The following is a 24142-nucleotide window of genomic DNA, read 5'->3' on the forward strand; positions in this document are numbered from 1 at the left end:
CCTAGATAGATATTCATTCCACCCCTTCTGTTTTGAAGTACTATTTATAATTTAAAAGCAAAAAATAGAAATGTCAAGTTTTGTCTTTGAATTGTATCCTCCTCTGCAGGATGAGGAATATTATATATGACTGCAGGAGAGTGAATTAACAGCATCTACTGCTAAGTCATTTAGAATCTATAGGTAGGATAAGTTCTGCAGTTCACTGCTCCAGGCGAACGGGAGCTGCGGGAAGCGGCTTGGGCCGAGGGACGTCCTGGCCACCACTTCCAGCAGCTCCCATTGGTCTGGAGCAGCAAATGGCGGCCAGTGGGAGCTGTGATTGGCTGGACCTGCGCACGCGGCTGGTAAACAAATCGGCCCGGCCCGCCAGGGGCTTTCCCTACACAAGCAGCATCCCAAGTTTGGGAAACACTGCTCTAAATATAATTGTAAAAGAGATAAGCGAGTCAGTGATTGTGGACTGTCATTTTAAAGATTTTTTGTTTATGCTTTTTGTTGTTCCACAAACACTATCCTATATTGTTAGCATTTGTATTCTGATCTACAGCATTCTAAACTGTGTCTGCATTTAATTCAGTCGAAACCTATACATTCAGATAAAACACCTTGGAAGATGATAGTACATGCTCATCCCAAAATACTTAAACAACAGAGGCACTGTCTATTCAAGACACACAAAACAAGTTGAAGTTGAGCCGTTGATAAGAGAGTCAGGTGCCAATACTAATGTATAAACAGTTTTTATATTTTAAAAAGCCATATACTACGTAAAGAATCCTAAAATGCAGTGAAAATATATATGGACTCAAGTTCAGAAATATTAAAATGCTCTTCAAAATTTAGTATGCTTTGTGACTGGATGGGTGCGATGGGTGTAGATGAAAACACAAAACAAGTTTATTAACTACAATAAGATTAAGTGATTATAAGTGATAGCAAACAGATCAAAGCATATTACCTAGTAAATAAAGAAAATGCAAACTAAGCTTAACATACTAGAGGGATAGGATTTGAATTAATAATCTCTCACTTTGATTGATGGTACAAGCAGGCTTTCAGATTCAAAAGGCACAAGTCGCACTTGGTTTGCAGCTTGGGCTCCTCACCCTTGTTCCAAGTCCTTTTTTTTCAGAGCTTCTCTTAGGTGTTCCATTGTGGGAGAGGGAAGAACAACAGATGAGGTCACTCCCTGCCTTGTATAGCTTTAGCATGTGGTGGGAACCACAGGTACACAAAATGGAGTTCAGAGTCATGTGGGCTGGTCACATACTCTTGCAGAGTCACAGCAGCCATTATCCATACGCTCTCTGGAGCGTTCTCAGGAAAGTTCACCAGGTCAGGGGATAAGCTTCTCCTAAGGCCTATTGTTTTCCTTAATGGTGCATTACCCTGAATGGGCCCTTCACAACCAGCTATTTAGACTAGAAGCATCTTGCCTAGTGGGTGTCAGATGCATAGTCAATATTCATAACTTCAAATACAAAAAATATATGCATACAAATAGGATAATCATATTCAGCAAATCATAACTTTTCCAGTGATACCTTACATGACCCTTCTTGTACAAAATGCATCATAACTATGCGGCAAAGAGTCCTGTGGCACCTTATAGATTAACAGATGCATCCAGCAAAGTGGGTATTCACCCACGAAAGCTCATGCTTCAATATGTTTGTTAGTCTATAAGGTGCCACAAAAATCTTTGCAGCTTTTACAGATCCAGATTAACGCGGCTACCCCTCTGATACTTGACATTATGCCATAATCATATCATCATCATACCGCTATGAAGAATATGGGGTGCAGTGTCACAATGGGTATTATAAATTTTGATGAGGGTTAGATACAATAATTAATTAGAGCATATCTATAACAAAACTGAATCTAGCTTACATTATCTCTGGTTTCCTAAGTCTAGCTTCCATGGCATCTCTTGCTGGTAGTCAGTCTGCTTGGCAAAGCACTACTGATTGATTACTCACAGCTGAGTTCAGATTTCAACACTGTTCTTTCCTTCTCTGTCCTCCTGTGGTATTAGTGAGATTCAGATGCTAGTGAGATGGTGCATTCAGTACAGGACTGTTGTGACAATAGGGTCTATAACCAGGGCTCCATGTCTGTCATGAAGGTCAAGGATGTCACGGATTCTATGACTTTCTGTGACCTCCATGATTTCCACAGCAGCCAGTGTGGCTGACCCCAGGACCACCCAAGCAGCTGTCCTCGGGGGACAGCTGCACCAGCCACTGCTGGGGTAGCCCTGGGGACTGCCTGAACAGTGGTCCTAGGGGCATTAGGAGCAGCTGCAGCTTGGTGGCTGGAGCAGTGGGAAGAGGGCGGCTCAAGCAATGGCTGAAACAGGCGCTGTTTGATGACCCCTGGCCGCTGGTGCTGCTGGCCACCAAGTCCCCCTCTTGAGCAGTAGCTCCCCAGGGAAGCAGCTCCCCTCAGGGTCCCCCCCAGCAGCGTGCTCCCCCTGGGCTTCGAGAGCAGTGGCCACCCAGCAAAGATTTAGTCAGGGGTATTTATAGTACAAGTCATGGACAGGTCACGGGCCATGAATCATAAGCACTGACTCCAGGACTGGAGCACCCACAGAAAGAAACTTAGCGGGTGCTTAGCACCCACTGGCTGCCAGTTCCCTCCCCCCAGTGCTTCCTGCCCACCGGCAGCCTTGCCGATCATCTCCTTCCCCTCCCTCCCACCACAATCAGCTGTTTCACGAAGTGCAGGAGGCTCTGGGAGGAATGGGGGTGGGGCATGCTCAGGAGAGGGGGCAGAAAGAAGCAGGATGAGGGTGGTGGCTTGGGGGATGGGGTTAGGTGGCAGCAGGGCCTGAGGTGGAGTGGAGGTGTTGAGTGTCTCCTAGGCATGGAAGAAGCTGGTGCCTATGCAGGCAGTTTTTGTTTATTGCCTGTGGCCTGTCCATGACTTTTATTAAAAATACCCATGACTAAATCATAGCCTTACCCATAACTTTTGGCTGTTAATGAATGTTTGTTTATGAAAAGTAGGTCAAGTTATTTTTGATGAAGAGTGCTATAAACGGGGGGCGGGGAAGGAATTAGTCCAAACAAAAAGGCATGCTGTTATAACTCAAGGACGGTTTTGAGATCATGCTTGGAAAACAGGAAAATATGGGTCTCGAAATTCATGAACCAAATTGGTGCGTCAGAAATTAAGCCTAGTTAGTGGCCAAAATAATGAGGGGAGGGGCTGTTCTACCCACTACACTCTTTTTGGGTCCTTAAAGAAAGACTTTTTTGGAGGGGAGGAATAACAGATGGAGGCTACTTAAGCAAGCATCACCACCATGGCTGCAACCCCTGAACTTCTGTTGTCATAATCCTGCAAAATATTCTGACCAGAACAGGCCAGAGAGAGGGGGACCCAGATAACATCACCATCTCTACCAGGTCCAGCGGAATCATAAACACCACCTGAGATAAAATGGAATCAGATTTTAATGGCAGCAACAACAGCAGTTGCAATCCATTTTAACTAACTTCTTTTCTTTTCCCAAAAAAGACAGTTATTGCCATCTTCAATACTAGCTAAGAGACTGTCAGACAGAGGGGTTTTCCTTCTAAAAATTCTCTCCAGCTATGGAGAAGGGGAACAAGGGATGTTAAAATGAAAACTTTATTTAATACTTCGTTTCAAATATTTAACTGTTTTCCTTCTTTATCTTTAATAAAAGGGGGAAAGGATTTTTAATGGTGTGTTTGCCATGTTACTAAGCAGGCTGAGGTCTCTATGTACAAAACCCTAGACCTTGGTTAACACTGTTTTGACTCTTGTAATCAATGTAATAGGACCAATCTTTCTGAACATTTTTCTGAATACAAATGATACTCTCTTTTTCCTCAAATAATTTACTGAATATTTAGTTTTGGTTCCCATCCCTACCTTAAGTATTTATTGCTTGATGTATACCTGGCAAATTTCCAGAGGTCTGGTCCAGATATTAAAATTTTGAATATTTGAGACCTGAACAGACACCATTTTTTTAAAGTATACCAAATTCCATGCTGGAATTGGTATGGAACACTAAGGGGTAGTTTACTCCATAAGGGGAAATTGCTGTCTGCAAGGAACATTCTGCAATTATTAGTTAATTTAAAATTACCTTTAATTATTATAGCTTCAAATTATTGGCTCATGCTAGCCTCGTAGATGACATAGCATTTTCATGAAGATCATATTAAACTTATAACCATATTAGCTAGTAAAGATGTGAGCTATTTATACCTTTTAAATCTGAAGAATGTTTTAAAATCTAATTACAAAAACATTTAAACACCCTTCATTTGCACTGTACTGCACTCTCCTTTACAATGTACTATAAGTAAACTTAATTGTAATAATGCAAAATATTAAACATTCATAACAGCCAGAGCAAAATCTGTTTCCATTATTGCTAGAGGATTTTATTTTTAAGATGATGTTTGCGTCATGAATACTCTTACCACTTGCATATTTGACTACAGAAAACTCCTGCTATTGTGCTAGGAATTAAATTTTATATATCATTTCATCATAATTTAACTTTCCAGTATGAAAAGTCTACTTGATATTACTTGCTTTTAGATCCAAATTTGAATAATCTTTTTAAGTCTGTTAATCACTTAGTTCTGAGTAGATGGAAAGCAAATCACAAACTGCAGTATTTGAGGAAAAGATTGAATTAAAACTGGCATTGTAAAAGATTTTTTTTACTGATCCAACTAAATGATTGTTTAACATTTCAGATTACAATATAAGTGTACAGGATTGGTTACGTTGTTTTGTCATGTACTTGACATACTCTTGATTACTTGATTAAGGGTCTCCTCAGTGAGTTATGTACAGTTCCTTTCAGGATGCATAAATCATTTGCTTAAACGTGTACATTTTAATAATTGTTTAGTTGTATCCTAATCTATCATTTTCAACCTAATTTTCTTTTCTCTAATGAAAGAATTGAATTGAATTAGATTAATTTTCTTGTACATTTTATGTGCTAGGATGTCACCTGGCTTATTGGATGTATGACTGGACATCTTAAAGGAAGATTTGTTATTTCTGCAACTTCTCAAATGAGGGTTTAATATTTTGAGCCCAGACTTTACTTAGACGATGGCCTGTAAACAGCATGGTGTAGTGTGGAACTCATGATGCTTGTCCATGGCTGTTGTAGCTGACAAAAGTAGAATCCACTTGTGTTTTAAAAGCAAATGATATATATTAAAAATAAGTAGACCATAGTATTCTATTTATCTGATATTTCTCAAAAATGCTGAATTGAAACATGCTTTTAAAAACTGACCCGTTAAACCCAGACATTTTTTTATCATTCATAAATAAAGATGCCATTTTAAAGTGGAATAGATAATCATTCAAAGTAGCCCTGGTTATGTGGATTCCTCTCTTACTGCACATGCATCCAAGATTGGATTCTTTTGGCCAGTGGTGTCATTTGAGGGGTCACACCTTCATCCTGAATGTTATGTCCCTTCCATACCCTGGGGAGTAGCAATGGCAAAGTGAGCCCAACATTCCTCAGTTCTGTCATCAATGCAGAATTCCAGAGAAGCAGGACTCTGTAGTAGTGGAAAGAGAGAGTGGGGCATGGAATCCGTGTGAGTAGTACATCTTGAAGAACCACAGTAGCTGTCTTCTTTCTACTGACCTTTTTAGGGAGACTTTGGCCGCCTTATGTACTCAAGATGTGCTGTTAACTCAACTCTCTCACAGCCCAGTCTCAATATTTACACCCAGTTTATCTTAGATTTTCACCACAGTTGAGACCCCCAAAGTTTTCATATCTGTGGCTGCAATATTTCCAGATAATGTATTAGTTACTTTCAATAAAAGCTATACAGCTAATTTTATACAAAAAAACTGAATGGCTCTAGAGCAGTGCAAGTTGCCATATTGGCAAATTGTGAAATGTGATATAGCTGCAAAAGATACCAATACAGTTTTTGATCTCCTATTCAGAAATCTACCATCCTATATAGCAGGGAGTTAATAGCCCCCCTCTATTAGGGCTTTGGTGCAACCACACTTGGAACATTTCTGTCAGTTGCAGGCATGTCCTTATCAGAGACTAGAAAACTGGTGAACGTTCAGAAAAGTTACTAAAATGGTTAAAGGGTTGCATAGCTTAACTTATGAGTGAAGGAAAAAAGAACTATATTACTAATTGAATGACAAACCGGGGTTGTGAATCTGCAAATATATGCTGCATGTAAACATCAGTGACTTCAAGGAATTACTTGAGATAGCAAATGAGTATGAAACTAGGAATAATGGACTGAAATGAATCGATAATTTTTAGGCTAACCATTACATTTAAAAAAACCCCAACCTTCTGACAGTGATATAAAAGTCTTCCAAGAGAAGTGAAGAAGTCACATTGCTTGGAATGCTGGAAACTAGACTTGATGGAACACTAATATATTTACAATTAGAAAACAATCTTGAATTAGCTACATGTCTTCGTATGTCTTTTTTCCATCACTAGTAGGGTAAGCAGATGTCCCGATTTTATAGAGACAGTCCTGATTTTGGGGTCTTTTTCTTATATAAGCTCCTATTACCCCCCACTCCCATCTCGATTTTTCACATTTGCTGTCTGATCATCCTAATCACTAGTTTCTATGATTCAGTAATTCTTCTACCCATTGAGTGGTTACAGACCCAGCAACAGTGGTGCAAGCTTCTAGGCACCACCCTGAAACATGCCTCAACTCTATTCTCTCCCCCTTCCTCCCCCGGGTCCATTTCTGGAGGTAGAAGTGTAGTTAAGTTTCCATGCATAGACTTACGCAAAAGGGGCCAATTGTGTGGTAATTGTGATATAGACAACTGTTTCTATCCACGAACAGTTTGCTTACCAGCAGTCCTCTTTGTGTTGTGATCTTAGTCTACTTCATAATACTGATCTTTGTAAAATAATTTTCAGCATGCATGGTGTGCATTGGCATCCCTTTTTTATGCGCACTTTGAGATAAGGTGAAAGCTTCCACTTAATCATCAAAAGCCTTGTGTAGATACACCATTAATCCTATTAATGTTTACTTAAAGGAATATCTTTAAATATTCCTTGTTTAGCATTCCTTGTTTAGTTGTCATTTGGTTCTAATATAGGCAATGCTATTGAATTTCTGAATGCAATATGAAACTTTGTCAGTTTTATATGCCACTCTTCATACTTTTTTTGGCAGGTGGAGATTGTGCCATTAATCCCCAGAATAACTGGTTGCCCTGTTCGCTTGCGATGTCATCTTTCAATCACTGGGAATAATATCTAAGAAGTAGAATAGGTACATACCAGTGGTCAAAAGTACCTTGCATGTGTCGTTTTTCTTTTAGCTATATTAAATCAGATCTTTTTTCCTGACCCACCATTCTTGCAGAATTCAATAATGTAATTATTATATATGGGAGTTTGAATTTATTCATAATGACAGGCTGTTAATATATGAATTATCAATTACATTTATCATCCAAGACTATTGATAAATTTCAATTTAAGAATTTTAATTTTTAACCAACATTGTCATATTTACCAATTTATCTCTAATAGGAAGAAATTTTAGTTCAAGAGGAAAATTTCCTGTTTGCTGTTTTTTTTCCCTCTACCCCACTAAAGTTCACAATATTTTGATGACGTTTAAAAGATTCTGCTCTTGTTGTCTTGATTATTTACAGTTCAAATCTTGGCAAGTATGACCTTGTAGCTAAGTTTTATATCCAGTAATGCATCATTTTAAAGCTCATTATTCAAAGTGTTAATTGCAGAAGATCTATTTCAGGCTTTGAAACAGTGCACTTGTCAGATATTAGAAGCTATAGCACCTTGTTTAATGAATTTCAATGAGAGTTGAGCCTGCCTGTTACTTGGTTGCTGCTAAAAGAAGCTTGTTTGAACTGTGGCTGTTTCATTGATAGGCACTGGTTCAGCCTTATTAGAAGAATAGCGAGATAGTTTAACTTGTTAATCATTCGCTTAACATGGTATTGTGAAACCTAATGGAAAAAAAAGTGTCTGCATTGTAGATTGAATTTTATTTAAAATCTATGCACAAGGGGGCTTTACTTAGAAAAGACATAGATTGTTTAAACAAATTGTTTCCCAAACTAGTTTCTGAAAAGTTTATGCTATTGCTTGACATATTTCAACAATATGTTGCCTCTTTGTAAGAGTTTTCATCTGGGGAATTTCAAAGTGCTTTACGAAGCTCAGTATTATCTCCATTTTATTGTCAGGAAGGTTGAACCAGAGAGGTTGTTCCCAGTTTGGCCAGTGACTCGTTAGCCATAGGAATAGGATTTAGCTATGAAAGGAAATTTAGTATTAAGATTTTTTTCTGGTAATATGAGACTCGTGTGTATCTCTAAAAACAAAAACAAAAAAAACCAATCCCACAACCCTGAGTTTTAACGAGACTCTCTTCTTTCAGATCTTTTTAGTGAATTGCACTTCTTTATTAGTAGCTATTGGATGTCTAATGTAGTGAATGCCAGTGAAAATGAGGTAGGATCAGAGGCTAAAATAGGGAAAGAACAAGATAAAAATTACTTAGACAAGCTAGATGTCTTCAGGTCATCTGGGCCTGATGAAATACATCCTAGAATACTCAAGGATCTGACTGGGGAACTATCTGAGCCATTAGTGATTATCTTCAAAAAGTCATGGAAGACAGGAGAGATTCCAGAGGACTGGAAAAGGGTAAATATAGTATCGATCTATAAAAAGGGAAATAAGGACAACCTGAGGAATTACAGATCAGTCAGCTTAACTTCAGTACCCTGAAAGATGATAGAGCAAATAATCAATTTGCAAACACTTTGGAGATAATAAGGTAATAAGTAACAGCATGAATTTGTCAATAACAAACCGTGTTAGACCAACATAATAGCTTTCTTTGACAGGGTAATAAGCCTTCAGGAAGTGGTAGATGTGGTATGTCTAGAATTTAATTGGACAAATTGGGGAAAGTCCAGAGAAGAGCAATAAAAAGGATTTAAAGGTCTAGAAAACATGACCTATGAGGGAAGATTGAAAAAGTTAGGTCTGTTTAGTCTGGAGAAAAGAAGTCTGAGAGAAACGTAAGTTTTCAAGAACATAAAAAGTTGTTATAAGAAGGAGAATAGGACAAGAAGCAACCTCTGAGGATAGGACAAGAAGCAAAGGGCTTACATTGCAGCAAGGATGGTTTAGGTTGGACATTAGGAGAAACTTCCTAACTGTCAAGGTGGTTAAGCACTGGAAATAAATAGCCAGGGAGGTGTTGGAATCTCCATCATTGCAGATTTTTAAGAGCAGGTTGGACAAACAGCTGTCAGGGATGATCTAGATAATACTTACCCTGCCATGAGTGCAGGGGACTAGACTAACTGACCTCTCAAGGTCTCTTCCTGTCCTTCGATTCTAAGATTTGATGCAGAATGGTTTAGGTATAAGGCTGTCCCAGCTGCAGCCACTTCCCAATCAGCCCAGCTTAGCAGCTCCCCACCACAGCCTTCCCCCAGGGCTGTTTTAAGCCCTTCAGGGCAGTAGCGGGGTAACCACCCTGCTACAGTGCCCCTTTTTAATCTTCTGGGCATTTCAGCATTTAGTTAGCATTAGACTGGGTAACATCAAATTACAAGACCTAACAAATTACCTGCTGTACTCTTAACATTTAATGCATTTGCTGTATTGGAGATGAAAAATGCCCTTTTCTCTTATACAGTTGGGAAGAGGTCAGTTATCTAAGAGAAGCCGCTAATCTATAACAAGTATGTAAAAGCAGTACATCATATTATAATACTACTGTATTACACATCCCTTGGCCCCTGCTGCTTCCCGCAGCCCCCATTGGCCTGCAATGGCAAACCGTGGCCAGTGGGAGCTGTGATTGGCCAAACCTGCGAAGAAACTGGTCTGGCGGGGAGTTACCTGGCAGGCTGCAGGCCGAAGGCGGTCCCTATTATAGACCATAATCAGGTCACCCCCTTACCATTCTCAAAATTTTCAACATCCTTCTTGAATTGTGGACACCAAAACTGGGCACAGTATTGCAGTTGCACCTATGCCTAATAGAGAGGTAAAATAACTTCTCTAAACCTACTCAAGGTTCCTGTCTATGCATCTGTAACCCTTCTGTATTATTAAGAATAATTCTACTATTTCCATTTAGTAATAGACCAATGCCATTGTCAAGATTCTTTTTGTTCCTAATGTACTTAAAAAACCCTCCTTATTGTTCTTAACTTTGCTGGTTATAGTTTTCTCCTTGTGCCCCTTTGCTTCCCTTGTCAGTTTTCTACAGTTCCTTGCTTCTGATTTTATTCAATACTATCAACGTTTCCTCTCTTCCTTTCGTTATATATTATTTTTTTATTTTTTATAGCTGCCCTCACTTCGCCTCTAAACCAGATGATTTTTTTAATCACTGCGTTCTTCTTCCTTGATTGTGGCTTTTTGGACGTCTGTAGTTTTGAAGAGACTGGTTTCTCATAAAGCATGATGTGGTAGACTGTATTTGGAATGGCTAAAACAAAACAGACATTAAAAAGTACACGTTTTTTTTTCACTATGAAAGGAATACATGTTGCAAAAGTCATTGCAAAATGATGTCATTTCAAGGTTTTCCATCAGTGTATAATGTCAGAAAATTGGGTTTTTCATGGGACTAGAATTTAGCAGTCAAAGAAGAAACCATCATTCCACCCCCACCTCTCCAAAAATTTGTATGGGTTTATACTGAATCCCTACATGATAGGCCATGATTTGGAAGTTTGATTTTTGCAAGCCTGCAGAGCACTAATTGATGTTGTTTACACTGATATAATCTCAGTATTTTGATTCAAATAGCTCTCATAATCTGGGAGGCAGCACAGCGTGCTTGCATTCAGTGGATATCTGAATTGAACCAGAAGCTGCATAGTATAGAAAGCAAATTCAGTGTATTTCCAAATAAATATTTATATCTTTCTCGTAAATAATTTTTTACAGTGGTTGCTGAAAGTCCTTGCAATCAGTGAAGCAGTGGGGCCAAGTAATCCACCATACGTGCAGTCTCCCTTGTACAGTCAATGAAATGCAAAGTGACTGTATAGTAAGGGTGGAGATTGGTTGAATTACCTGTCACAACAGTCTACGACTCTTGGCATGGCATTGATATATGCTTTGTTGTCTCACAGGTGTAATTTGTAAAATCAAAATGGCTGAGAACTTAAAATTTAGTAACAGATTGCAAAACTCTGTGATGAGTCAACTTGGTGATATTTCTGAACAAAAAAGAGCTCTCAGCCGTGCTTGTAGCTGTTTCTGTTACTTCACAGACATTTTAGGCTTCAGAGTAACCTGCAGACAGATGACTGTCCTGGAATCTTACTATACAGATGATCTGTAGTAAAGCAGCACCACTTTCAATATGTTGTCAAAATGGAGCAGTTCCTAGGGAGTATTTTGCTTTAGTTTGTTAGAGCATTCTCTGGTTTGAGTTAAACTCAGACTTAATGTGGTGTTTGTCTCCTTCCCAGTCTCTCAGGTGTCTAAGTCTAGTTCAGAAGTTCCAAAGTTGGCCTTGTGGTTAAGGCACTAGACTGGGACTCTGGAGATGTGAGTTCAGTTCCCAGCTAGAAATTCCCTGTATGACCTGAGCAAGTCATTTAATCTCTCTCTGCTTCAGTCTCCTGTCTGTAAAATGTAGGTACTAATGCTGCTTTTCTCCATTCATTATGTTTGGTCTTTTTAGAGTGTAAAGAGAGGCAGGAAGTCTCTCTTACTATGTGGCTAGCACAATGGGGCCCAATCTTAATGCAAATAAGCTTTCTCTTCTGTCATCCAAACCCCTCTTGAAACCATGCCATTAGATTTGCGCAGTTCCATATTTTAATAATAGAGAGCAGTGTAAGATATTACTTAAAGTCCATTGGTCCATACTGTAGAACAGGTGTGGCAAGTGTTTTTCCTCCATATCTTTAAATTGGGTTTTTTTAATTGTGTCCATTCAACAATATGGAACATGCTCAGGCCTGTTTTAGTTTTCATTAGACAGTTATTGTCATCTTTGGTCATGTAACATTATACAACATGTTAAAAGTTTAATTAAACTGTGTTGAATATCAGCAGCTTGGAGAGAACTCACTGATAGCTTTTTCCTTATCCAGATGTATTGGGAGCTCAGATGGGCATGAAAACTTGTGTGGTGATTTGACATCACTTATAAGCAAGCAGACCACAAGAAACTATTTTACAGCATTGAATAGACCATTTTATAAAAGCTTAATTCAGAGTTTGGGAAAATATCCTTTTTGTTAACTTTGCAGCCACTATCTTCATAAGTAATTTTTTCTGAGTGAACATTGGGCATATATGTATACAGGCTATCAGATTTTCCAGTCATGTCACCATGCACTCTTCGGACAGTCTTACATGAGCATCGTGTTAACTTGTTTTAAAATTAATTTGGTTTGTTGTAGACTACATTAATAAGAACAAGAATGCAATAAATTTTAATGCAGGACATCAGATATTTTACTTTCTGGAAACAAATATAGATCCACTTTTAACAGGTCATCTGAGTTAACTGAAGTTTCTTTTACTTTAATACAAAAACAAAACAAAAAAACCCATACAAAGAAACACACCAACCCCAGACTGCGCTGGTGACTTGTAAACAGGCAATTCCTTAGAATCTTCTCTGTGAAGGGGAATCAACTCACTGCACTTTTAATAGAAGAAATAATATGAATTTTCACTGAATTATAAAATGTAGGGTGGATAATTTAGTTAATCTAGCAAATTGTGTAGAAAGAGAAATGACAAATATTTAAAACTTCAGCCTTTGAGAGTTTGAATTCATCTTCACTGTGGAAACAATACATTCTCTCTACTGGCAGTTACTAGACATTTTAAGCCTCGAGGCCCACGAATCCATTTAGGAATGAATAATCCTGTTGCCCAGAATAGGTGAACAGCATCATTTTTAATGTCAACAGGTTACTAGATAAACTTACTTCAAAACTTCAAATAAAAGTATACCAGTAGGGAGCTGTCTCTCCTTTCTCACACACTCAAAAATATTTCTGCGCTGTGTGGGAGGTTCATGCCTTGTAAAATTTATGTAGTACTGATAGGGTGACCAGCTGTCGTGATTTTATAGGAACAATCCTGATTTTTGGATCTTTTTCTTATATAGGCTTCTATTATCCCCTACTCTGTTTCACGATTTTTTCACATTTACTGTCTGGTCACCCTAAGTCCTGTGCTAGTTGTTTGTGGTATCTCTCTTACATTAATGTGTGTTTCATAACAAAAGTGCTTCAAGCTAATAGTTAAGCTTGCATACAGTATCTACTATAAAACTGTCAGTATGCTTTACTTTTAGAAACAGAGGTTTGAATCCTGAGTGCAGTCTTTATTGTATCTCAGTGGAATTTGACAGCTAGCTTTAATCCTTGGAGAGCCAGAGATACAGTTAAAATTTGCCAGTTATTGGAAATGTTCCAACTTTTAGGACAAGAAACTGTCTTTTGCTAGACAGTGGCGTACAGTAGGGATACTGATAAGCTTTCAAGCAGTATACCTTCCTGCCTCTGATTGGTAAATAGCTCTATCTACAGTGGAGTATAATGGATCATTGTACAAATGGCCAATTCTGGTATTTTATGACTTATTATTTCAGACCTGTTAATTTCTTTATAAAACGCTGTATCCATTCATGAATCCTAGAGAGAACTTTTCTTCCACATACTTTAATATTGGATCAAAGAAAGTAATCATTACCAAACTTCTTTGTATTTCATCATTTTACTTAGAATTATTTAATACCTTGATATTCTGGACAATATGTGGTAAATAATTTACATACAAAAAACTTGTTTTTTTACTATTACAGTACTGCTAGAAATTGAGGAAAAATTAAAATGTGGAAAATACTCACATCTTTTATTTTAGAATACTGTGAGTATTGAGGACTTGTTTAGTATATGTTGTCTGGTTGGGGGAAAGCATGTTTATTCTTAGATGTTGGTTGACTAATGGATCGCAGACCTCATCTTTTGAGAAGTCAAGGTCTTCAGTTGCAAGGGTGGTACGTAACTGTTGTGAAAGTAGTACTTTGGTTACTTACCTAGTTTATTTTATTGTGCTCTAATTTAATTTTTTGTATAAACACTGTTTATACATTTCAATGAAGCTTCTAGTCTTGGCAGTCATACAGAAGTTGCAAAATTAAATGCATCATTCGTTGTCCTGTAGGCTACAAGCATTTGTAGCCTGCTTTTAGTTACATTTAAAAGACACATTTTTTGCTTACATCAGAATGTAAAATTTTGATTACTAATGTAGAAAAAAGATTTTCTTTCATTGAGTTATGGGAGTAATGTTGTCTAGTTAGTATACTAAAGGTATTGTTGTTAGGGTTGATCCTGATTAACATCTTAATGATCTCAAAGGAGCGGTAAACAGTTTTTTTTTTTTAATGACAGATGCAGTTAATCCTGTAGCTGGAGGAGTCATGAGCACCACTGTGGACTGAGAAGAAATATTATCAGACACAGAGCTATTAAAAAGCGCAAAATTGTGGAAAGTAACATAATGAGGTTAATCAAGAAAAATGCAGCTAATACAATGAAATCAAACATGATTTTGAAGTACACTCATTCAGTGAGAGAATTGTGACGTAGTACAGAAAGTGATAGTAGACAGTAAAATAGATATGCAATGCAATATGGTTGTAGAAATGCCAATGTAATTTTGAGTTGTGTAAACAAAAGCATAGTGTTACTGAGCCAAGAGGAATTAATTTCTGTCTCTCTGGTTTGACCATGCACTTGGAGCCTCAATCTTTTGGATGGAAACTTAGAAGGAAAATGAAAATAGTACAGATTTATTGTAAGGACTAGATATACTCCTAAAGTAATCTAGAAAATAGGATGTGATGTAGAGCAAGGCAGTGATGAGGTATGTGCAGGCAACCTTAGTTCTGGAAATCTTAACTTCTGGATGATTGACTCTGCCCCTTAACTTTCTTTTATCATAGCTGTCCATATGTAAAAATAAATCTCACAGGGAAAGTCTCATCAAAAGAAACCTTAAAAATGGATTGGACAAAGCACTAAAAATGCATGCCTCTGACTTGACAGGGTCCCAGTGTTCCTCTCCTCACCACTCATTTGATTCATCGTTGGCCTTGCATCCTCTAATTGTGGGAACTAGTTTCTGCTTTTCTCATTTTTGTGAACTTCAGAGATTTTGCTTTGGAAACACACAAAAATTCACTTGTGCTATCTGGAAAAAGCTTCAGAGAGTGCAAGATTTAAAAGGAGGTTTTGGACACTGCAGATGTTATATATCTGCCAGCAACTGTGATAGGTAGTAACTGTGAGGATGTTGCACATCTTTGGAAGAAGAGGAGTCCTGGAGTTGAGGCAAGGGTTTGTGAGGATAGAGTTTAAAGGGATGGTGGAAAGGTTTGAATGGGAGATGGAATGAGATGATCACAGGGCTCAGGTTGGAGGGAATTGATGGTTCTAGAGACTAGAGTCTAGGAATTACAAAGCACAGCCTCTGCATGTATGTTACTGATTAAAGTCAGGTCAGTAGCTCCAGAACACAATTACATTTTTATATTGGTCAGTCCACTTCCTCCTGGATTGGTGTTCACATCATAAATACCACCACTGCAATTAATACTAATTGACATTCTTGTAAATTTTAGCAACATAATCCAGGATTGAATAGGGAAACTATATTATTTTTATGCCTAGTGAGAAGTCCTCCGGATTAGAGTTTTGGCAAGTTGCAAGGTATGGAGTGAGCACTGATGCTATTAGTGTTGTGTATTTCCTGTAGGGGAATTGACCAAGGTGTTCTATCTAGCACATATCAGAAGCATTTTGCTTAGAGTAAAATAGAGAAAGATTCAGCAAAATATTGGAACATTTGTGCTGCTATCTAAACATAACTTTTGAACGGTTTCTGGTTAATCCATCACTAACATCCTTGTATGGTGTTTCCTCATACCAGTCATTACAATAAAATCAACACAAAACCATCAGTCATTTAGTTACATATTTTATTTTTACATGGTGGAAGAAAGCCATTTTAAAACTTCTGAGTCACTCTCTCGTCAGCATTTATCACAGCTTGCTGGGGCATTTGTACAATGTCTTTATTTGTAACACAATTAAGCTATTGGTTTCACTAAATGTTAATGTATATACAGGTTCCACCTCTGCTATGGTTTCTTCTAAATACTCATGGTGAATTTCTTATGACAAGAATCTTATAGTTCTCTAATCTGATCAACTAATAAATGATCCAGAGTAACATCCAAGCTACAAACATGTATTTATTGGATCTCAACATAGTGGATTAGGAAACAACCATCAGAAAAGGTTTTCAGAAATCTTTGTCTGGGAACCAACAAAGAAAATAGTACAGATTTATTGTAAGGACCAGATACACCCCTGAAATAATCCAGAAAATAAGAGTTAGTATTCTTTCCTTTTATAATGCTTAAACATTCCATTACAGAACATAAAATGAAATGTTTCCCTTCCCTCTAGTAAGAATTTTTAATTGTGTATGCAAAAATACCAGTATAAGTAGTACTCTTTTTTTGTTCTAGTTATTGTGAACTGCAAAAGCTTTAAGATTTTATGTTTAGTATCATATACGTATTTTGTGTGTGACCCCATCTCTATATGCTACCGAAAGATTATTTGGTTTTTTCTTAATAAGCTTTATTTTCAGGGGTCTACAAATTTCTCAGTCTTCACGATCACGTCTAGGAAAGAATTTTGGGAGGATCACTTACTTACATTCAGTGTTGAAATAATAACTTTTAGTATAGAAAATATGGAGGGTGGAGCCAGCACTTGTTTATGGAATGTTTCTTTCCTGCATACACACAGCTTGATTCCCAGTAATCATGACCTTTGCGTTTTTTTTATTTAGCAAGAGCCTGTTATCATGTCTAACTTTGTAGCCTGTGAGAAAACTGAGGCTGGTCTGTCTCCCACAGGCCTCGCCTGGCCTTGTTAACAGATTACAGCATTCCACTTGTTAGTACCAGCCATGCAGGAGAAACTTTTTACTATTGTGCTACTGGATAGTGATAAAGTAGACAGTCTTTATATGTTAGGTCCTCAAAGTGACAGTTCATGTTTTGGTGATAAAGAAACAGAGCTTTGGATATCAAACACAGACTTGGATTTATCTGTAATAGTGACCCATAGCTTTAAGTTCTCTAACAATGACAGGAACACCATCTGGAGTGAAGGTTTCCAGAATCTTAAAGTGGAGATACTGAGGCATTTTACTTCCTCATGAGTCAAGGCAGAGTTAACCCTATTACTATCAGAATAAAAAATAACGATTGAAAAAAGGGTGAATGTATTCTTATATATTGAGCCTAATTAATAGTTTGTTTAATTTCTAAACTTCAATGTTGGTGGACAGCACTGTTGGGTATGCATTAAGAGAATTACATTTTGAAGTTTCCACTTAAGCTGTACTGATTATTTGAGCATTCTGAGAAAGACAGACACTTACGAGATTCCTAGATTTTAAGTGTAATTACTATAAAACATTTGACAAATAATATTAAATATTATAAAAATCAAAACTTTCACAATATTTAAATAATATAGAGTATAAAATGTAGGCTGGAGTTCACACAGATAACCACTGTATATTTCTTGCAGGCTGCCTTTTTCTAATTTACTTACACACTGAATACTACTTAACTGTAACATGTTTTACTGCTGCTCCTAAAGGAGTGCTGGGCACAGTTTTTATATTTGGATCCATGTACAGACGTAACCTATTCAAATTCTATTTATAGATTATAAAGGTTAAATGTAATCCAGATTATACAGTGTTAACATTTTCCCTGCTGATACCAAAGTGTAGAGGACGGACAGCCTGAACTTGTTGAGAAGGGTTGGAAGGAATAACAGTCTCCGACCTTCAGAGTCCTAAACAGCAGGTCCTTGTATGGCTAAGTCCATGTAAGTGTCCACCTGATTGGTTAAACCAGCAGAGATCAATGCTGTGACAGGTGTTAGAAAAAGCTACACCTGTTTCCCCCATATGCTGATTTAGTGATTAAATTTTTTGGAAGTTCCAGCCAGTGTGTGTGGGCTACACAGCACATGCCAAGTAATTTGAGAAGGAATTATATCTCGCCAACGATGACCTGTGATCTTTGAGAATCTCTTATTGCATAATTGAATTTTGTAAAGTATTGCCTTACCACTAGGAAGTGTAATTAAGCAATCTGTTGTTTACTAACAAAATACTAAGTAAAAATCTTTATTTTTAGTGGAAGTGTAATCGGTTATACACAATTTTCTAGCTTTATTCATAGCATAAGCTGAACATTTCTCTGAAGAAATTCAATTACATATGATTGTACAGTTTTCTTACGAAGCTGCTAATGTGAGATCTGGGCACCTTATTCTGTTTGATAAAGAATGGATATATACTTTTATTAATCAGAAAAAAGAAGATAGGTTTTTTAATATATTAACAAATAATTGTACTGAGATTCTTCTTCTAAAAGTAGATTCACTGTCAATTGTTGAATGGAAATTCAAATGGTGACAGAACCAGATACCTTTCAGGTTGCTTAGGAAGCCTTGAGAATGCAATACCTCTGTGGTACATGAAATGACAGGTAGCTCTGATTTTAATTCTGTGGGGTTGGGCTTTTATTTTTAAGACCAAGACAAGTTGGATAAAGATACATTGTCTGTCCAAATGAAGATTCTCTCTGCACCACTGTTCCCTCACGCACTTCTGACATTTAAGTGTTTATGATTATATTTCACTGATAAATTTTCTAGAGGTGGAAAACTTAGAGATTCTATTTAAAACAAACAAAAAAATGAGCTTGTTTGCTATGTGGATTATCTGAACTTATAATACCAAGGAAAAATAAGCATTAAAGAATATGAATATACTTTTCAAGATCTTAAAGGCAAGAGACCTGAAGTTCAAAAACCTGTTTCTTGGTAGCTGATTTCATAGCTGCGTAGTGGGGAGACATGTACATTAAGGGGATGTTGATGCAGGTCCATATTTAGTAAACAGGAAAAATCCCAACAAAGCTATCTCATTAAAATTAAGTCACCGCAGAAGATATGCACGTGAAAAAAGCTTACATTTGGAAAACTGCAGTGTCTTAGAAAGGGATTGCAAAATAAAAATGGTTGCATTTTGAGCATTGTTCTTCTTGGATTGTCATGTTCTATGCAGTACTTGTTTTCATGTTGTATGCTAAGTGACTGAAGTCCAGGAAAGTATGTGCCTTAACTAATCAGGCCAATTGTTACATATGTTGTTAAAACCATTCAATAATACACTCATTTGGAAATTTTACTCACTATATTCTACAGTTAATTTTACTGTTTTCTAGTGAGAACAGAAAATTTGGGAAGCCAACATTGATATTTTATGCCAAAATAAATTATTGGCTTTGTATTAATAACATCCTCCTTACAGCGTACACTATTTTAAAAAAATAAAATAAAAATAAAAACCACTGCACTGAATTCTTGTGCTAATATGGGAAGTACCTTTTTTTATTACCACTAACGGTTCTAACCTCTTGCTGTAGCCTTCAACGTTAGTTTTATATATCAAACTGCTTGATTACATCAGCAGATAGTTAAAACAAATACTGGTCATGGAATTCCTGGGGGCCAAAGTAATGATAGGTTATAGCAGGGATCGGCAACCTTTGGCCCAAGGCCTGCCAGAGTAAGCACCCTGGTGAGCTGGGCTGGTTTGTTTACCTGCGGCGTCTGCAGGTTCGGCCGATTGTGGGTCCCACTGGCTGCGGTTCACCATTCCAGGTCAATGGTGGTTGCAGGATGCTGTGCGGGCCAAAGGATGCCATGTGCCAAAGGTTACCAATTCCTGGGTTATAGTTTCTCATGAGACCAGAGCTGGGAGAGGCTGTGCCTCTAAGTACACCTTCCGTCATGGTGCCCTGTGGAGCTACTTATTTTGAAAGGTCTAGCTTGTTTCTTAAAGTGAGTTGCATTTCTGACAGTTTTATATAGTTTCGGTGGCTCTGAATATGATTCAGCTTACAAAAAGTCTTGGCAAGTTAGTATTATTTGTGTGTGAATTTTCCAATTGTATTTCAGACTTTAAGAAAAAAAGGCCTTAATGGTTGTGAGAGCCCTGATGCTGACGATTACTTTGAGCACAGTCCACTATCGGAGGACAGATACAGCAAACTAACTGAAGATAGTGATTTTATTTTCAAGCGAGGCCCTGTAAGTACTTTTATTTTACCTCTACTTTTTATTTGTTGATTCTTTTTATTAACTTCATTATTTAGGCTCTGAACAAGAAGGAACACAGAGGGTGTGACAGCCCGGACCCTGACACTTCATATGTGCTCACGCCACATACAGAAGAAAAATATAAAAAAATTAATGAAGAGTTTGATAATATGATGCGGAATCATAAAGTCGCAGTGAGTACTAAAGAATGGCTTGTGTTTTTATCATGTGCATGAGAACTTTCACAATGTTTTTCTTACCATTGAATACCCCAGTAAAGATAAGATGGTTTAATTGTTTACGAAGCAGAAATACCTATTCATTATGTATGCATATGCATGTATGTGAGAGAATTCTGAAAGTTATATGAAACTATTATATAAACTAGGAGTTCTTAAACTTCCCAGGGTGTCTGTAGCTCCCTTCCTGTGCTCCTGAAGTTTCATACTTATTTATGATGTTCCTGACTCTCAGGAACCTACCCCCCTTTCTAGAAGCTGCCTAAAACTTTTTTTTTTTTTTTCCCCAAAAAAAACTAGGATGGACTCTTATCCTGAGATGTAAGGTAACTTAGAGAGAGAGATTTTAAATTTTTTACCCCTCTGCAATGGAACAAGGTTACAACAAATGACAAACAGCTTTAAAAATATTTCCTGGGAAGATGCCCTCATACAGAGAATTTGTTCTCCCTATAGTAAATTAGTCAGTGTGTAATATCTTCAAAAACACCTGACTTACAAGACAAAGTCCTGTTTTCAAAAGTGATGTAAACAAATAGACTCCTAAAGGTATTTAGGTGATTAAAGAGAAAATAGGTGCCTAGAGGGATTTTGAAAAGTACCTAAGCAGTAAGACACCTGACCCTCATTAAAATCCCATTAGCTGCCCATCTACATCTTTAGGTACCTAAATACCTTCTGAAAATCTCGCCCTCAAGTGCCAATGTCACTTTTGAAAATAGACGTAAGCACCTAAACCACATAGCCACTTCTTGAAATTTTTACCCAATATCTTGTATGGTCAGAAGACCTCCCACAGGCCATTTTCCAGCTATGAATTCCAAAAGCAAACCTGGCTAGGGCATGAGTCCTCTCATCAGCCCCAGCAAGAGTGGCTACTGCGCTTCACAATTTTGTATACATATAAGTATGATTGTTCGAGGGGCCATGGACTGGTTTAGTGGAGCATTGGTCTTGGAGAGGAATTAGGGGATCTCATGGTTCAAGAAGTTTAGATACCACTGTGTAATTTATTGGTGTGTGTTCAATGGGTCAGGGGTCATATTAATTACTTTTTTAAAGTAAATTAATTTTGCTTTATAGAATAAACCAGAAATTGAAGAATATGCCAGAGAAAAATATTGCCTCCTAATGAAAGTAATTTTGAAGCTCTGCTACATCTTTTCAGTTGTACATCATTGGATTTGTTGTGGCAATTAAAGTGGAGTGGTTAGGTTCCTCTTAAAATCTACATGGAAACTGAGTGATTTAATATACAAGAGGTGACTATAGTCCCCAGCTGACTCTCCAGTAATGGAAGTAATTCCTTTGTTAATCCACATCACTCTGGATTGACTGTGTACTGTCAGTCTTGATACTCAGCATTAGTTCTGTCATTAGGCTCTCTATACTTGCACACAGGCAATATCTTTTGTCCCTCGTTGCCAATTTGAAGAATCCTCTCTATGGTTTACATCAGTGGCTATTGTTGTGTCTTTGAACCTGAATCCTAATGATAGTTCTTTAGATCAACTTGAAACTTTAGATATTGAGAAGTGGTGTGTCAGGGGATCTTCTCTAGGTCTGAGTTCTCACAAGTAGTCAGTCTTCCAATATAGTCTCTAAGCTGCCCCCTCTTATAGAAACATTAGCTTTTCAGGTATATTTCTCTAGCTTCACTGTGTGCCATGAATTCCAGTCTGGAAAAGTTCCCATAATTAGAATGACTGATTAAAATTGTAAACTTTAGAACTCTCTGTTTATTTACATATGGTTTAATTTATAATGGCTGTGGTTTTATTTCCATACCCGTGGATCATATAACAAAAAATAGTCCTCTAGCCTTTAGGAAAGACTTTGTGCTGACTGCTGTCAAAGGAGAGGAAAGAGAGATAGCGTGGAGTAGTTGGTCATATCTTAAAGCCTATCCACTAAACGGGTTGGCAGCATGAAATGTGGGTCTTCATTGTAGCAGTAAAAGTTGCTATCACTGGAGTGCTTTGACATAGAAAGAAACACGTACAAGGATATTAAAATACTTCGCCTTTGTTACATTTTTGGAATCGTGGAAGGTGTTGCCTTGTGCTGCTTGAATGTAGTGTATGTTTAAAAATGTAGTGCAAAAATAAATAATTTGTCAGATATTAAAAAGTTCTTTGACGTGGCCTGCATGTAAAAATAAAATATCAATAATACAGCTTATTGGATAGTTGTTTACATATGGAGAGTGCCTTCTTAACAGATAATTACAGTTCTTAACCAAATTTTTTGAAATTATAATTTTATATAATTATCCTCCTATTTTCTAAAGCTTATTGGGTATTACATGTGTTGATATTGAGAATGTATGTAACTAAGAAATAAGGATTCAATCAAAATTTCTATATTCAAGTAATTAGCACTCTAACATATCACTAATTTATAGAAATTAATTAGTATTCAGGTAAATAGTTCTGTATACTATAGAATGTATTACTCTGCTACCTGTATGCAGATGAAAAATTAGCTAATCAGTTTTGGAATATACCTATTTTACTTCTGAATCTTCTAGGCTGTAAAAAGTATTTGTGGATTTTTATAGATAAATTCCAAATATAGATGGATAACAATAGTGATGCTTTAATTTCAATGTCAAGGTTGTCAGAAAAAAGATACCATTACTAACTTTTCTGTTTTGTCTCATTACTGACTCAGTTTTGTTTTATAATGTGCATGTTTATGTATTCTTACATTTTGAGGATGCAACAAATTCATTGATTATTAAAATGTATAGCTTATCAACTGGCTTTCTGGTATCAGGAATCAAATGTTAAATAATGGCAGACTTCTGATTAAAGTTAATGGATGAATATCAATAAAATATCTCCAGTCTAATGTTTACAAAGTGTAGCTCTCAATATACCCAGTGTTGATAAATGACCTTATTGAAATGTATCTTTAACTAAAGTACTGTAGATCACAATACAGTCTCTTCAGAGTGGATGTTTTATAAGTGTGCATTTTTAGAGTGATACAAAATTACTAAACTAACATAATTAATCTGACTTTATCTCAATATTATAGCCTTGACAAACATTACTGTGCAATATTAATATGTTCTTGTTTTTGTTTTCAGCCTGGCTTGCCTCCCCAGAACTTTTCAATGTCTGTTACGGTTCCAGTGTCCAATCCCAATACTTTAACCTACAGTAACCCAGGGAGTTCCCTTGTATCCCCATCACTGGCAGCCAGTTCATCATTAACAGACACGACCATGCTCTCCCCACCTCAGGCCACATTACATCGAAATGTATCACCCGGAGCCCCTCAGAGACCGCCAAGTACTGGCAATGCAGGTAAGGCTTCAGTAGTGCTACATTTCTTCTTTATTCTCCTTCAATTCCCATAAAGCTTACATTATGAAAAACTAGCAAAACTGTATGCTGTAATTGTGATTTCTTGTATGGATAAAATCATAGAAATGTAGGACTGGAAGGACCTTGAAGTCATCAAGTCCAACCCGCTACACTGGCGGGACCAAGTAAATGTAGTCTATCCCTGACAGGTATTTGTCCAACTTGTTTGTAAAAGCTTCCAATGATGGGGATTCCGTGATCTCCCTTGGAAGCCTGTTCCAGAGCTTAACTACCCTAGGT

The 24142-nt window shown here is 37.2% G+C and overlaps 1 protein-coding gene across 6 annotated transcripts in view; it reads left to right on the forward strand.

Moving 5' to 3' along the window:
- Positions 1-24142, forward strand: part of MEF2A (myocyte enhancer factor 2A) — a 143138-nt gene that overhangs the window by 62974 nt on the left and 56022 nt on the right. For 3 of the 6 annotated variants that reach the window (XM_032783044.2, XM_032783046.2, XM_032783039.2), the window contains 2 exons: positions 20346-20483; positions 23623-23842. In XM_032783044.2, the coding sequence (XP_032638935.1) occupies positions 20346-20483; positions 23623-23842 (358 nt within the window). Of the gene's footprint in view, positions 1-20148; positions 20281-20345; positions 20484-23622; positions 23843-24142 lie in introns of all 6 variants that reach the window. The other 3 variants (XM_032783045.2, XM_032783047.2, XM_032783048.2) reach the window with 2 other exon arrangements.

Source organism: Chelonoidis abingdonii, chromosome 9 (genome assembly GCF_003597395.2).
Source record: "Chelonoidis abingdonii isolate Lonesome George chromosome 9, CheloAbing_2.0, whole genome shotgun sequence".
Classification (NCBI taxonomy): domain Eukaryota; kingdom Metazoa; phylum Chordata; order Testudines; family Testudinidae; genus Chelonoidis; species Chelonoidis abingdonii.